Source organism: Dioscorea cayenensis, chromosome 5 (assembly GCF_009730915.1).
Source record: "Dioscorea cayenensis subsp. rotundata cultivar TDr96_F1 chromosome 5, TDr96_F1_v2_PseudoChromosome.rev07_lg8_w22 25.fasta, whole genome shotgun sequence".
NCBI classification, from domain to species: domain Eukaryota; kingdom Viridiplantae; phylum Streptophyta; class Magnoliopsida; order Dioscoreales; family Dioscoreaceae; genus Dioscorea; species Dioscorea cayenensis.
In genome coordinates, this window is record NC_052475.1 from 13,091,445 (window position 1) to 13,109,152 (window position 17,708).

General features: G+C 36.4%; 1 protein-coding gene and 1 long non-coding RNA gene across 2 annotated transcripts; both read right to left on the reverse strand.

The window, feature by feature from the left end:
* Positions 1–3,081: 3,081 nt before the first annotated feature.
* Positions 3,082–5,775, reverse strand: LOC120262252. The gene is made up of 3 exons (XR_005536733.1): positions 5,492–5,775; positions 4,672–4,725; positions 3,082–3,351 (listed from the first exon to the last, which is right to left on the reverse strand). It is a non-coding gene; the product is annotated as an uncharacterized LOC120262252 (long non-coding RNA).
* A 6,874-nt stretch (positions 5,776–12,649) lies between these two features.
* Positions 12,650–13,042, reverse strand: LOC120260001 (probable UDP-arabinopyranose mutase 1). The gene has a single exon (XM_039267447.1). It carries the CDS (start codon positions 13,040–13,042, stop codon positions 12,650–12,652), a length of 393 nt encoding a protein of 130 aa, XP_039123381.1.
* Positions 13,043–17,708: the final 4,666 nt, after the last annotated feature.

Below are 17,708 nucleotides of genomic sequence, written 5' to 3' on the forward strand. Positions count from 1 at the left end.
TTGGATTGAAAAGTCTGAAAAGAATAAGAACATTGAGGTTGTGTAAGTAATTAATTAATTAAAAAATGATGTTTGTATTAATTAAAAAAAGATAGTATTATAGTCTTTTAAAAATTATAAAACTTTTTAGAGGTTTTTTTCTTCTCCGAACATCCCAAATTAGGTGCCATAAAAAGTATATATTGTAAAATTCATTCTTGCGAAAATATTTATTTTCCTTGTAGTAATTTGGAATTTAGTAATTAATTAAGGGAAAAGCCTTGTATTTAATTAGTAATACACGACAACTGATTATGGGCAAGGGTCAATGCTGATGATGAAGATGCAGTCAAGGTTACAATAGAAATGGAAAAATTAGTATATTTTTATTCTATTAAATTTTCTTTCTTTTATTCTAACTTAGCTCTACTTAGGTTGCAGATGTAGTGAGTACTTTAAATGAGACTGAGCATTAAAATTTTCACTCCTCTGGTGCAAGTTTTGATGGAAACCAACATAAAGGAAGTGGTAATCGGGTTGGCAAGATCTTGCTTTTGGGTAAATGAATATTGAATGTTTATCGTCCTTTTCCAGTTGATTCTGAATCTAAATCAGATTCAGAAGAACTGAAAGTTTTCCAAGATTTATATCATGTTTCACCCGAATGAGCATTAGGGAGTGATCAACATTTTCATTCAAAAAGATTAATATAATTTTTATTCAAAAGATTAACACTTTTCAATTATTTGATATGCAGATTTAGATGATTGCAGAGGTATTATAGGCATGCTCTTTGTTTGAGAAGATGGTTGTGTTTAAAGATGTTTCATAAACTTAAAAATGTTGATTGTTTGTGGTTGTAGGAACTTTACCCCTTGTTTGGTTCAAAGGGGGAGGGGAGAGGAGGGGGAGTGAGAGGGGAGGAGTGTGGGCTCTTTTCTTTCCACCCGGCCTTTAATTGAGATATGACCGGTTAAAAAGCATGGATCACAAATCAACTTTTAATTTTTTATGACTTCAAGAGATTATGGGTTCATGACTTCCATTAGGGGCAAGCCCTTAATGTTAATTACCCTGGACATTATCGCAGGAATCTCCGATTAAGAAATAAGTGTGAAAAATGAAATAGTTGTGACAATCAATTTCTTTTATTTCAATAAATATGAATTCATGGAATACAAGAAATATGAAATCATCTTGACAATCATCTTGACTTATTGACTTGTATCTGAACTTGTGTCTTGGACGTTTGCATTTTGGATTTGATTTGCATCTTGAATTTGATTTGAAGTTCAAGTTATGACTTTTCCATGTTGATGAACCATTGACTTGATTTTGACTTTTCATAAGCTTCTGCTTTTATACTTGTGAAGCTTCCTTCTTGACTTGTGAAACTCTTTGAGTCTTTGACCTCTGATGTCTAGAGACTACTGAGTTTAATTGTTGATTTATACAGATTTTCAAATATTGACTTGTGAAACTCTTTGTGTCTTCGACTTTTGATGCCTTGAGACCATTGAGTTCAATTGTCGATTTATACGGATTTTTGAATATTGACTTGTGAAACTCTTTGGGTCTTCGACTTTCGATGTCCTAAGACCACTGAGCTTAATTGTCGATTTATATAGATTTTCAAATATTGACTTGTGAACTGTTTGGGTCTTTGACTTCTGATGTCTTGAGACCGTTGAGTTCAATTGTCGGTTTATATAGATTTTTTAAATACTGACTTGTGGAACTCTTTGGGTCTTCGATTTTTTGATGTCTTAAGACTACTGAGTCCAGTTGTCGATTTATATTGATTTTCAAATATTGACTTTTTTTCATATCTTGAATCTTTACTTGGTTGCTTTGGTTTGAATTTTATACATCCATATATATGTTTTTTATCACATCACATATATATTTGAGCATAACTTGTTGCATATGCCTCGTCACCATATTGCATGCCTGTTGCCATCTAAATATCTCATTATTAAACGTTTTCAATGTGGTCCGTTCTTGCAAGATGGCATAGCTTGTACTTAGAGAAGGAGAATTAATTGACGGTGGATATAAGGAGCATATAATTAATTTAAATTATGAGGCATCATGGTGAATAATTTAAATTTAATCATCAAGAGATAGGATTGGAGGGCTGAGATTTCATCATCAAGCAACATCGCCTATCATTTAAAGGTTTGATCAAGGGTCCAGATTTCATCATCAAGCAACATAGTTTAAGTTCGAGGCAGCTGAAACGCGAGGTGATTTGAAGAATAAATGGATGGCTGGGATTTGATCATCATCAGGTTTTGGTGTTAGTACGAGGAAGAATGTCTTAAGCGGTTGAATGGATTCGGTGCAGACGCGTGCTATAGTGACTAAGCTTAAGTTTCATTTTGGGTACCCAGGTTTGTCTAAGATGTAAAAAAAAACATCTAGCTTTATTTCAGTTGTGTTGAAAATTTGAGCTTGTGAGAATTTTCCTGATCAAATTAATGAGTTTTAAAGGGTGTTTTGTATAAGAAACTTGTTCTTTATGATCTCAATCCTCTAAATAGTGATTATCAAATCCTTGGTTGTTGAACAGGCTTATTCCTCTCAAACTCCTTCTCAGCACTTCTCGTAATTATTGTAATTCTTTCATGCCTTTGATAGAAAGGTGGTATGTGCATGCTATCTCAAGTCTGATAAGATGGCGGATAAGTAAAGTGGGCATCTATCTGCTGGACAAAGTGAGTAACCTGGTCATAGTATGTTTGTTGTCCCATTGCAGTATTTGGAAACTGATACATATTTAAACTTGAGCTATCGGTTCCATTGCTGTATATGGCATCCCACCTTTGGTATTATTATTATTATTATTTTATTTTTAGTTCACATAAGTGTGTATTGCACTCAATAGCATGCTTTCAAGATTCTATATATGAATGAATAATGGTGGTTCCCTCTATATGCTATGCATGTTCACAAACATCTTGATTGGGTGGGTACGTACATGCATGCATGTCCTTTCACCATGTCAAGATTTTTTTAAAAAAAATTTTTTAAAATTTTTTTTTATGTCATGCTGGTATACATGCTTATCACGCCCCGAACCCGGCTCGGCGGACTCGGTGCGCAGACAAACGGCCGCAGATCCACAGGACGTGAACCAAGTAGACCTGCAAGGCCTCAGGACCTGGTTTAGGACAAACAAAACTATAACAAACCAACTGGGTTACAAGATTACAGACTTTACAGTGTATACAATGCAAAGATACAAGAAGTCCAGAAATATAAAATACAGGAACATAGTGATAGACAATGACAAGAACTACAATTTCACAACAAGACAAGCAACATCTACAGGCAGTCTTTCAAGATCCACGCCGATCTATCACTTTTGATCTGAAAAGGATTTAAAGAAAATCCATGAGCTCACTAGCTCCAGAAATTGTTCTAAAACAACAGGCTTTATGAATCTCGATTTCAGATATTAAGGATAATTCAAAATTTAAACATAGTTTAAACAAATACAAAATAAATAGTTCAACAGAGGTATAGTTCTCAAGTAGTAATGCTATTCAAAATAACTGAAATCAAAAGATTATCAGGTTTCATAACTGCGAATAATTATTCGCCAGAAATGAGCATATGTCTTCAAAGCATAATTTAAACAAAACAAAATACAAAGTGAAATATTCTAATAAAGAATATTTACAAATATGATTTACCGGAATTCAAAACCCAGAAATACGATATCAAAAATACAGAAATTTCAAGGCAGGACAAATATTTGTGTTTTTGCAAAAAAATATCAAAATCAAAAGGGGAAAGCCATAAAATAACAAATTCAAGTGTGTGTCTCCAAATTAACTGTCAGTGCCAAAGGTCATTTGTTTATCCTCGGTGACAGACCCGAGCCAAAATAACAAAAATCATTTATTTACCCTCGGTGACCCGAGACTGAATACCAGGTGGCCGTTGATTATTTCACCGAACGGACACGATGCGAAACTGCAGTCTCACTTTCCCAAAATTACTTGTCGACAAGGTCAGGGTTTAACCCCCCACTGACATGGTTGCATATCGCTCATTTGGAGACCAAAACATTCAGATACAAAAAAAAAAAATCACAGAGTACAAGTTTCAGAAATTTCTAAAATTCCTCAAGTTCATATATATTCAAAAATACAGATAAATATCAAAATCTCACTTTAGGTAAAAATAACTCGATAACCATAAATGAAATATAAACATTTAAGCACATGAAATATTTAAAATTACTCAAAACACCAGCTCCTTCAAAACTAAACTAAATGCTTATATAAATAAATACATAAATAAATAAAGGAATTGACTAAGTAAATTCAAAAGATAGCAGAACCATCAACCCATGCCTATAAACAAATGAATTTTATAAATGTTGAAGTAATCATTTGAATGTAATCGCACACTTAGTATAAATAATAAATTAATAACCAAATTAAAATGAATAGCAATCATTTAATTAGCATTACACCAATGTGGATTTACCCAGTCAACAACTAAATAAAAATAATTTATTTAAAGAAAATACCTCAAAATACATATTCCAAATAAATAATTTCAATGTTAACAAAATAACAGATATTCAAAATAAAATAACAAAATACTAGATAATTATTTTACCGAATAAAAATAATTTCTCAAGTACTGAAAATACGGAGTTATCGGTAGATTACTTACCTGATATTAGCTTAAGTCCAAAAATGAGATCCAATGCCACTCCCTAAAACAATCCTAAAACCCAACGATTTACCATAGTTAAAACAAAATTACACTAACCGCAAGTTTAAACACTCATCAAGTAACTTTTACATTCTCTAGAGAGAGAAACCAAAAATAAAAAATAAAAAATAAGATAAATAAATAAATGACAATAATTGTCTTGCATGCAGGAATGCAGGAATTTAAAACACACCCTAAAAGCTTAAATAATTAACATGATTAAATTTAAAGTGATCCAATGCTTAACCTCCACTCATTTGACATTTGCCTTGAACTAATATTCCACTTGATGAGAAATCTCCACCATCCAATCTAAACACATTCCACTACAATGCTTCCCTCATTCTCTTAAACTATCACTACTAATAATCACAAGAAATAAACATTGCTTTTAGCTTTGCAATATCATTCCACCAACTTAACAAATGCTTTACAACTAGACCTATAGAATAGGGGTATATATATAACTACTTACACATATCCAACATATGAAATAAAAAGAATTTCAAAAGAAGGATGAGGGATGCAGTCAACATAGATTTTCCTATACTAAAAACACTAATGTGCACCAGCTGAAACCTAAATAAGCTTGGAAGAATACATGTATAATCATAGATCATGAAACTTTCACACTAATCCTTCTATGGAGCTATACACAATCATGAAGTTCACAACATCTCATGGCAAGCTAAACAAAGATAGAAGTCCAACAACCATAAGAAAAATCCATGCACTAAAGACATACCAAAAACTTATCCAAGCATGGTTAGGGACTTACTTGATGGTCGGAAAAGAGAGAAGTGAAGAGAGGTGAAAGGAGAAACCATCTGAAATCCAAGCTCCAAAACCTCCTAGAGCTAGCAACCACCACCACCAATAATAGAAAGAAGAAGAAGTAAATGGAGAAGAAGAAAACAATAAAGTTAAATGGCTTGGTTATCAAAGGCATAGATGATTACTTTGGAAGAGTGATAAGATGAGGCGAAGAAAACTTGCAACTACAACTACAAGGTTTGCCGGAAGTTCGCCGGAGGAGATCACAGCTCTCTCGAAGAAAGGATGCTCAAGGCTTGAGCTCCATTGTCAATAACAAAATGGCAACAAGGACAAGTTTAAGACAAGCTTCAAGAAATTATGCAAAAGTTTGCATAACTTTGGCCAGGAATCCCGGGCTCTCATGGCTTTTACAAATCAATGAGGACAAGGAAGCTGGGGCCCACAATGCTTCTCATATTTTATTATCATTATTTTTTTATTCTTTTTTTATTAATTTTTTTATTTTATGTTATTTTTTATTTTTTTTGTCATGCACGTATGCATGCTTTTCATTTCAATTTTTTTTATATATTTTTTTTATATTCTCTTTTTTTTGGCCATGCACGTATGCATGGTTCTCATTTTTTTTATTTTATACTATTTTCTTATTTTATGCACGTATTATCATTATTTTTTTATTCTTTTATTTTTTTTAATTTTTTTTTTATTTTTTTTTATTTTTTTGTCATGCACGTATGCATGCTTTTCATTTCAATTTTTTTTTATACTCTTTATTTTTTGGCCATGCACGTATGCATGGTTCTCATCTTTTTTTATTTTATTCTTTTTTTTCTTATTTTATGCACGTATGCATGCTTTATATATATATATATATAATTATTATTATTATTATTTTTCCATGTATGCTTTCTCATTATTTTATTTGCATATATATGTTTGTTTGGTGAGAGATGAGCACGTTTGAAATGTCATCTTGTGAATATGCATGCACACAAAACATGATTCTCATTTTTTCATCTAACTACATATTGCTTGTTTCTATTGTGTGTATATATATATATATATATATTTTGATAAAATGTTTACAAGATTGTAACAAAGAGACTTTTGGGTGTGCATGTGCACGTTCATACATGCAAATTAAAAGATAATACTAGCTGATACTTTTTTTATTCTCAAGTGTTAAAGGCTTCAGCTAATCAGTATTTATACCTGAGGTATGGTAACATCTATTGCTGGAGGACCTGAGAACATGTTTATGAGACAGCAAAATCCGAATCCATTGGCACCATAATGCTGGGGTTGGTGCTCCCATTTGGATATTGTTTCTTCAGTTGTTCAAGTTGGATCTAAACTTGGATCTTGACTTACTGTTGAGCTGAAGTTATAGAGTCTGCGCTCCTGAATGAAGTGCAGTGAGCACGTCCAATTGTGTGTGCTCTTGTTAGATTGATCATTTCTTCTTGAGACAAACCCTTGCCATTGAATTTTCGTGTGAGCTCTGATGGCACATCATATGGTATTCCCATGCTAAATAGAACACAGTCTCTTGCTGCAAATGCATAAGACTATGCCTTTGCATTCAGTCTCGAGCCGGAATTTTGAAGATTGGAGATGAAATGCATCAAGTTCAGTCACCAAAAGGATGAAACTGAGCTCAAGTATGGGTTGGTTGTTTAATGAAGACTATATTGTAATTAAGTTATATTATGTGTATGTTTTGTTTTAAAGTTGGAGTCAGTTAGTTAAGTTAATTTAAATGAAGAACGTGTTAGTCATTAGTGGAATGGTGGAGAGTAGTGGGTAGTTATTTTATTTTCTTGTTGTTGTTTCTTTTTAGTAACGTATGTCATATATATGAGGTCTTATGTAATGGTCATAGTTAATGAAGTGTATGTTTTTTGGTTTTGCTGCTTCTATAATCCATTTGTTCTCTTAGACTAAGAGCTTTCAATTGGTATCAAAGCTATATTGGTGATCTTAGAGGGCTGTGAAGATGGGAGATTCAGCTAAATTTGTTTCTAAAGTTCCTATGTTTAGTGGGCAGAACTATGCAGCACGGGAGGTGAAAATGAAGGCTTATCTTCGAGCATATGACCTATGGGATGCGATGAGAAGGATGATGACGTTGATATCTTGCCGTAGCATCCCACGTACGCGCAAAAGAAGAACTCACTCGAAAGTCATTACTCGGAAATATAAAGCTCTTCATCGTCATCCATTCGGCGATTCTTGAGGAGCTATTTACTAAACTCATGACTGTGAGAGCGCAAAATGAGGCATGGAATAAACTCAAGGAGGAGTTTTTGAAGGTGACTTGAAGGCTAGAAGAGTTCAAATCCTAAATCTAAAGAGGGAATTTGAGATGATCCGGATGAAAGAAGATGAATCTGTGAGGGAGTTTGGTGATAAAAATTATAAGCATTGTCAGCGTAATTCGGGTTGCTTGGAGAAGACTTGAAAGATAGCAGAGTTGTGGAGAAAGTGTTGGTGAGCTTACGGGAGAGGTTTGAGCACAAGATTGCATCTCTTGAAGACTCCAAAGATCTCACAACAATAAGCTTTGGAGAATTGGTGAGTTCACTACAAGCGAGTGGAGCAAAGACAAAAACATGAGGAAAGAAGAGAAGGATTCTAAAGGAAAGATGGCTGATATTGCTTTTGGTTGTCTGCGAGAAGAACAAATATCAAAAGAAGACTTATAAGAAGGTTGTTGGGAGTTTCTCAGGTTCTGGAGAGCAAAAGGTTCAAGGCAGCAATCAAGTAGAAACAAGTGTGAAGAAGTGGAGAGAATTTGCACCTTGTCCACATTGTAAGCAAACCAATCATTCCCAAAAATTATTGTTGGTTTCGCCGGGAGTTCAATCGCAGAAGGTGTAAGCGGTTTGGTCACATTGAAAAAGTATGCAAAAGCGAGCAATGAGAACGCTCGGTGGGTGAAGAGGTTGAACAAGAAGAAGAGATGATGTTTATGGCAATTGATGATAAGGTTTCGGAAATTTCGCAAGAAAGGATGGCTATTAGACAGTGGGTGTACTCATCATATGTGTGGAGATGTTGGCGCTTTTAAGGAGATAGACCGGAGTTATAAATCAAAAGTCAGAATTGGAAATGGAGACTATGTTGCAGTAGAAGGGAAAGGGATGGTTCTTATCAATACAACTCAAGGTAACAAGCAACTATCCAATGTTTTATTTGTACCTGCACTTGCACACAATTTAATTAGTGTTGGTCAGTTAATAGATTCTGGTCTATCACTGGTTTTCCATGGTAAATTGTGTGAGGTGCTTGATAAGAAAGGTACAAAATTAATGGAGATTGAAATGCATGGTCATAGTTTTCCATTGAAGTTAGGATATGACACTACATATCATGTTAGCATGGATGATACAATGATCTGGCATAAAAGATTCGGGCATTGTAACAATGAAACTCTCAAGCATATGGCAGAAAGACAGATGGTGGAGAGTATACCTCTTATGTACTTGAAGAAGAACATATGTGCTGTATGTGAAGAGGGAAAATCTCACAGATAACCATTTACAGCTTCACACACAAGGAGAGCATCAAAGAGACTTGAACTTGTTCACACAGACATTTGTGGTCCAATGCAGACTGAATCTTTGAATGGAAGCAAGTATTTTATCCTATTTATTGATGATTTCAGCAGGTTCACTTGGGTTTATTTCATGAAGAAGAAGTCAGAAGCATTCCAATTGTTTAAAAGGTTCAAGGCACTGGTTGAGAATGAAGTTGATCTTAAAATTAAAACATTAAGATCAGACAATGGAGGTGAATTTGTTTCGGGGAGAATTTCAAGAATACTTGCAACAAAATGGAATTCTACACGACTTCATCGCACCTTACTCACCTCAGCAAAATGGAGTAAGTGAAAGGAAGAAACGGATCGAGTTTTGAATATGGCCGATGTTTGCTTTTTCGAGAAGAGAATGCCAAAGATCTTTTTGGGTTGAATCGATGAATACAGTTGTGTATTCTACAGAATAGATTGGGCACCAAATCTCTTAGCAACATCACTCCATATGAAGCTTGGACAGGTTTCAAACCAAAGGTAAAGCACTTGAAAGTCTTTGGTAGCATTTGTTATACTCATGTTCCACAGCAGAGAAGAACAAAATTGGACAAACGAGCGGATGTTGGTATTTTGGTGGGTTATAGTGTTGTCACAAAAGGCTATAGAATCTATGAAGTTGGCTCACGGAAAATTAGAGTCAGTCGAGATGTTAACTTTGATGAACATCAAGTCTGGGATTGGGAGAAAAAGCAAACAACTTCTACTGAAGCAGTACAACAACTTATTGAAGTTCCTATTTATAATAAAGATGAAGTGAATGAAGAGCCTGCGCTTGTAGTGCATGAAAATGAAGGTACAAGTGGAGAGCTAATAGGAGAAGGAAGCAGTGAAGAAGAGGAGGGTGATCATACTCCAATAAGAGGATATAGAAGCTTGGCAGATGTTTATGCAAGGTGTAATGTGGCTGCACTAGAACCAAATACTTGTTATGAAGCTTTACAATCAGAAGCATGGAGGAATGCAATGGAGGAGGAGTTAAGTATGATTGAGAAGAACAATACATGGATACTTGTAGAGAAGCCGGTTGAGAAGAAAGTTATTGGAGTTAAATGGGTGTTTAAGCTCAAGATGAATGCAAATGGGTCAGTGAATAAGCATAAAGCCAGACTTGTTGTAAAGGGCTCCAGTTGCAAGACTTGATACAATTCGGTTGTTGTTAGCTATAGCTGCTCAGAAAGGTTGGGTAGTGTATCAAATGGATGTGAAATCTGCATTTCTAAATGGGTATTTAAGTGAAGAAATCTTTGTTCAGCAACCTGAAGGCTTTGAGAAGACTGGTGAAGAAGGGAAGGTGTACAAGCTTCAAAAGGCTTTATATGGCTTAAGACAAGCTCCCAGAGCTTGGTACAGCAGGTTGGATTGTCATTTAATCAGCATTGGATTTACAAGAAGCCTCAATGAAGCCACACTATATGTCAAGAAGGATGAAAGTGATCTGCTAGTTGTGTCTATCTATGTTGACGATATATTGTTGACAGGAAGCAGAGAGACAGAAGTGGAAGAGTTTAAGATCAAGATGAAATCAACTTTTGATATGAGTGATCTTGGGAAAATGGCTTACTTTCTAGGAATGGAGGTACAACAAAGAGAGGCAGGGATTTTTGTTCATCAAAAGAAGTTTGCTGAAGAATTATTGATGAAGTTTTGTATGGAAAGCTGCAAGCCTGTTTGCACTCCATTCAGTGTGGGTGAGAAGCTGATTAAAGAAGATGGAACTCCTCAAACAACTGGTAGTGTGTACAAAAGCTTAATTGGTAGTCTCTTGTATTTATGTGCAACTAGGCCAGACATTTCTTTTGCAGTAAACTATCTATCAAGGTTCATGTAAAAATCCAACCGAAAAAAACACTTCAATGGAGCCAAAAGAGTTCTTCGATATGTCAAAGGGACAATTGGGTATGGAATTCAATATGGCAGGGCAGCAACAATCAAGCTTTTTGGTTTCTCAGATAGTGATTGGGCTGGAACTGATGAAGAAATGAGGAGTATTTCTGGTAGTTGCTTCTCTGTAGGAACTGGAATAATATCTTGGAGTTCTAAGAAGCAAGGTCCTGTGGCACAATCCACTGCAGAGGCAGAATACATTGGAGTTTCAGAAGCTGTTAAACAAGCTATTTGGATGAGAAAATTGATGACAGATCTATGTTTTGATATGTCTGAAGCTACAAGTATCTTATGTGACAATTCAGCAGCCATTTCCATTGCCAAGAATCCCGTTTTACATTGCAAAACCAAGCATATTAAAGTTAAGTACCATGTTGTTCGGTATTATGAGGAGAAGAAGGAGATTGAAATCATATATTGTTGCACTGAAGAACAATTGGCAGATATATTTACAAAGCCTTTAAGCAGAAACAGGTTTGAAGATCTGAGAAGCAGGCTAGGAGTGTGTGACTTGAGCTCAAGGAGGAGATTGAAGATTGGAGATGAAATGCATCAAGTTCAGTCACCAAAAGGATGAAACTGAGCTCAAGTATGGGCTGGTTGTTTAATGAAGACTATATTGTAATTAAGTTATATTATGTGTATGTTTTGTTTTAAAGTTGGAGTCAGTTAGTTAAGTTAATTTAAATGAAGAACGTGTCAGTCATTAGTGGAATGGTGGAGAGTAGTGGGTAGTTATTTTATTTTCTTGTTGCTGTTTCTTTTTAGTAACGTATGTCATATATATGAGGTCTTATGTAATGGTCATAGTTAATGAAGTGTATGTTTTTTGGTTTTGCTTCTTCTATAATCCATTTGTTCTCTTAGACTAAGAGCTTTCAAATTTCGCTGCATCGATGATTTCAAATCCTCGGAAACTTGGATTGTTTGTCGATGAATCTTTTTCTGCTATGCTGTTGCTGATGGAAATGCATTCTAACGAGGCCAGCAGCTAAGCCAGGATCATCATTTAGAGCTTTCATAGCTTCTTCTTTGACTATGGATTTAGCTACGGGGCATGCGCCATTATAGAAACCAACTTGAAGTTAAGCATTTAAAGGAGCACATGAGCACAGAATAATAACAACGAAAGCTAGAAACACATTAACTCTTCCAAGATCCATCTCTTCAAACCTTAACCAAGTTTTCTGCAAGTGCTTCTTGATGAATAAAAGCGAAAAGAATTTCACAGCCATTTCCTTGTCATAACTTCTCTCCTGAGAATGGTTATCACTTGACTTGGCAGGCATTTAAACATTGTTTTGAGTATCTTGGTGTTTTTTTCCAGTAAGGAATTACGAAGATAAGAGATGTGCAAGGCCAAAATGCTGTAGAGGAGCTCAAACTTTGATGGATCAGAATTATATTTGGCTTCCAATCTCGAAATATTACCCCCTATATCAGACCTTACGAGTGCCATTGCAAGTCTGATCTTTTCTGTGATAGGCATCACAAGCTTGCACCTATCAAGGAAGGGCTTGGTGAGCATATCCCCATCCTCAGACCTGACGTGCTTCATGCCTTCCAGTGATGGCATGAACACCGTAATCCCTTCCATTGCCACAGCGCAAGATATGAAGATGAGCGAGTTAGAGTCGAGAATCCCACCACCTTCGTCAATAGTTCTGATCTGGGGAGAAATCACGAGCAGGTTTTTTTTATGTGCTGTTCAAGTGCATTGATCTCCTTGCCAAACGGATCCTTTGCTATGAAGCAATCGTCATCAATGGTGAGAATATACTTCTTCGTAGAAATCATAAACCCAAAGCACCAGCAAGCAGAGTCCTTGAACCAGATACAGGATGCTTTAGGCCCCAAGATCCGATTGATATCGTCGCGGTTGTGGAGCTCGTAGTCGAAACCCTCAGAAATTTTAATGGTCCTCGATGGATTTCCATCCTGAACGATGATGAAGTGGTACTGCTGGAAGAACACCCTCCACATCTCAAGGGAGTCAAGGTTCCTAATGGTCGGGATAATGATATCTAGCTTATCCTTGAGAAGCGGTGTGCTTGGGATTGATCCACCCGCCATTGATGTGAAAGTTGAAAGCTTTGAATTCGATGAAGCGGAAAGAAGCGGATCAGGCTTCTCGGTGCTGAATAAGTGCGTATACCTCTCCCGCCGTTACTTGTTAACTTTCTCCATGATGCGGGTGAAACATTAACCTTGTTTAGTAAAGGTGACGGGTAGCTTCAATATATTGGCGAGAAAGAAACGGCAGCATTGGTGGTTTACATGTATATTTCCGGCAGCTCTTCAGCCTCGCCAATGACTCTGCTTTGATATCTCTTTGGCAATGGCAACAGCAACAAAGCATATCAGTATCTATTTGATTTCGTATCATTCCAAGCTCATCACGCATGAGATGTTGGGATGTATACCAAGGAGACTTTCTTCAGTTCTCCCTTCCATCTCACTCGCAGCAGCCTTAGAATTTTCTTTTATAGCTTCGATAGATTGTTTGCCATCAAGGCAATGTCTTCCGAAAGGTCCAAGGAAAGGAGAGATCGATATTGATACGACCAAGTAGAGAAACTATTTATTTATTTATTTATTATGATTTTTTTTTATTCTTCATCTCTTCTGATTTTTTTTCTTTTTTTTTTTAAATCTTCTTTTTTTTCTGAGGGCTTTAGCTTCTTACCTCTGTCTTCTCTTGCAACCAGTGAGCATTAGCAGCGACGAGCGACAACAGGTGATGGCAGACAATGACTTCAGGCGTGATTAGCGGCAACGGCATGCTTGACGGCGTTATCTCAGTCATTCAAGCACGCCACGGTGGTGAACAGTTGCAAAAGCGACGTGTGAAGGCAGCGGCATGTTTGACGGCATTATCTCAGCCATTCAAGCATGCCACGGTGGTGAACAGCGGCAACGGCGGGCGATTTCTTCCCTTTTTTTTATTAATATATATGTATATATATTTTATATAAATAAGCAAGAGAACCTTTTTTCCTCATTTTTTTTTATTCCTTTTTTTTTTCTTCCTCGTTCTCACTCATGGCTTCCTTTTTAAAGAACTCATTTACTCTTATCTTCACCACCAAACTCCTCCGCAAAATCATAACCCAACCTCCGTGAAATCATAGCCCAAGTCAAAAGATAGGATAAAATCAAAATTTAAAATTTGATTTTTTTTTATTTAATTAATAAAATTTTGAGAGAGGATAAAACCAAAATTTTGAATTTTAATTAAATTTTCAAATTTTAATAAAATTCAATCTGCCTCGAGATAAGTGTTTGGGAGCGCCAGGATTCGCATTTTCTCAGGTTGGCACGAGATCTGGCTACATGAAATTTAGAATTGCCTCGGGATGTGTATTTGGGCTATCCTAAGATTTGAGACTACCTAGAGAAATGTGTTCTCAAGGGCAATCTTGTAATTTGTATTTATGCCTTGGGATAAATTCTCAAGGGCAATTTTGTAATTTGTATTTTACCTCGAGATATGGTCTCAAGGGCAATTTTGTAATTTATATTTTGCCTCGAGATATGTGCTCTCGGCTGATCTTGTGATTTAAATGTTTTAGATCGCATCGAGATCTGTGCTCTCGGCTGATTTTGCGACTTAAATATTTTAGATTGCCTTGAGATCTGTGCTCTAAGCTGATCTTATGATTTGGATATTTTAGATCACCTCGAGATCTGTGCTCTCAGTTGATCTTGTGATTTGAATGCTTTAGATCACCTCGAGATCTGTGCTCTCGGCTGATCTTGTGATTTAAATATTTTAGATCACCTCGAGATCTGTGCTCTCGGTTGATCTTGTGATTTGGATATTTTAGATCGCCTCGAGATCTGTGCTCTAGGATAATCTTGTGATTTGAATGTTTTAGATCACCTCGAGATTTGTGCTCTCGGCTGATCTTGTGAATTAAATATTTTAGATCGCCTCGAGATCTGTGCTCTCGGTTGATCTTGTGATTTGGATATTTTAGATCGCCTTGAGATCTGTGCTAGGATAATCTTGTGATTTGAATGTTTTAGATCACATCGAGATCTGTGCTCTCGGCTGATCTTGTGATTTAAATATTTGAGATCGCCTCGAGATCTGTGCTCTCGGTTGATCTTGTGATTTGGATATTTTAGATCGCCTTGAGATCTGTGCTCTCGGCTGATTTTCAGATTCTAACTTTGTAGATTATCTCGAAAATGTCAAGACTTATCTTGAATATATCCAAATATAATGAAATTTATTTATTTGAACCACATGTTGTCCTAATTCGATTATGATTTAACTGTATGCAATTTTTTTACATAAACAAGGAGTATGGAGGGTTTGAGAAAATATTGTGTTTGGTTCATGGAGGAGTGTGGAGGAGTAGTTTATTTTATTTTTATTTTTATTTTTTTGTTAAGTGGAAAAGAGGAGTGGGTACATAGGAGAGAGAAAAAGTATAATGTGTATTTAACTATTTTGCCCTTGTACAATAAAATAGGTAATAATATATATATATATGTATGTATGTATGTATGTATGTATGTATGTATGTATGTATGTATAATAATCAATTGTAGAATAATAATAATAATAATAATAACACAATATATAATATATGATAAACATTATAAAACACACAATGGATGCTTGAACCGTTGGTATAGGTACATGGGTTACACCAAGGGATGAGAAACCATTGGTATACTCTTCCAGCTAAGAGGTTTTAGCCAAGGGATTGAAATTCCACTGGCGTGAACCTTGGTGGTATATACCAATAGTTTTTAGGGTATGATTGACAGTTCACGAGTGTTTATAAATGGCAATTAGTTTGTAGTGAATTAATAGAAGAATCATTCATTACTATCTTTGCATGTTGCACCCAACAAAGTGCCATTTGTATCTCCTAAGCAAGTGAATTCTATCAAGGATCAACAAGGATCTACAATCCTCCTTGAAATCATTAAGGCAGGCATGGAAAAAAAAAATCCATGTTAAAACCAATCATCTTATTTCTTAGTAATGATGATGCTACATGTTCATTTCAACCATCTTACTCGTAGACTATATTAGTAGATCATAACTTACCATATAACTTCTTGGAATAATTTTCCACACAACCTCTGACACGTGTCCGAATATGCGTGTGAACCGCAAGTGCACGGGTGTCGAAGTAATAAAATACCCGGTGAGTCAGGTAGTCGAATCCACAGGGAACATGGCTACTAGTACTAACTTCTTCTCTGCTTTCTAGCCTAATGATAAATAGAAAGGTGTGGTGATCTAATGTGCGAAGGAATGAATACCAGAGACGAATATGCAAGGGTGAAATGGATGGAGATCTCAATCAGTAAAAGTGGGGTATTCGGGCAATGCTCCCCCTAGGATTCAGGTATTAGGTACCAGATAAGCAAAGTGTTTCTATGAAGAGTAAGTTAAGTCGTGGAAATCCAAATATAATCGGATCCAACCTCTCGATCACCGATACTAGTCCCCTATGAGGTCCCGGTGGAGAAATCGCTCAATCTCAACACCTCACACCACATATGACCACAAAGCACTCTAGGGATTCTAAGAGGTGTATCCAATTCCTAAAGATTGATCCAACCCTAATTCTCGGTGAAGGATCCTAACCCCCTACAAGGTCCCGGTGGAGAAATCTCTCAATCTCACGCCTCACACCAAATTTGGTTGCATAGAGCTTAGGGAACGGAGATAGAATACACCAATCAGAGGGGAAAGGAGATGCCCACTATCTCATGACTCGACCTCTCAACCCTATTCAATCTTGAGATTCTAACCCTAATGGAGACCTCTCCCTCACCAAGGTAACATATCAAGCAAACCAAATAACCAAAAGATCAATAAGGCAAGCAAGCATTAGACAATCAAGATTAAAACTTAATCAAACTCGGATTAAATAGAAACACTAAGCAAATCCACAAAAGATGAGAATCCTAGGGTTCACAAGCCCAAATACCCTCTAGGGTTTTAGCTCTCCATGGAGCAACATACAAAACACACCATCAATGAATGAAAGTACATTAAAACCATAGAAATAAACCCCCTTATATGAACTGATGGCCTTCGACGTCTTGAAGGACCCACTCCGAAGCTAGGTTCACCGGTGGCTTCCTTGATACTATAACGGAGGAGGAATCGATCAAAGTTGGTGACAAAGTGCCTCCGAAGCCACAAAGACCTCCTCTCCAAACCCTAGCCGTCTCACCCCTCAAGAGCCGCACAAAAGATGAGAAAGAATAGGGCAAAACAGCTATTTATAGGCCTTAGACCACGTCTGTCACGTGCCCCCACGCGCCCATGTGGATTTTCCACGCGCCCGCGTGGGCTGCAAGAATTTCCATGCAGGTGCATGAATAGTAATTTTACTGCAGTATGTTGTTACAGTAAAATTGCTGCAGCGTTTCGCTACAGTATTTTTCACAAAACGCGGTCCAAACACTCTTCTCTTGAGCCACATGTCCGGGCACACGTCCATGTGGTAAGCTATAAAACTTTTCTTCATCGACGTATCTTTGAGAGGCCTTGCAATCTTCACAAAGAGAAGGAACATGAAGATGTGGCTACCTTTGTGCCCTTCCAACTAGTGAATTGACTTGAATCTTCTTGGAAGTTGGCACACATCTCCACGTTTATGAACTCCTCTCGTGTCTTGGTCCTTGAATTGAATAAGAACTCCCAACATTATGTCTTTATAGCCTATCTTTGCTTCCTTTTTACTCTTCAAGGCATTCACAA

What these genes read in the sequence shown, in the direction of transcription:
- LOC120260001 (XM_039267447.1), bottom strand. Translation starts at nt 13,042, where the DNA reads ATGGCGGGTGGATCAATCCCAAGCACACCGCTTCTCAAGGATAAGCTA.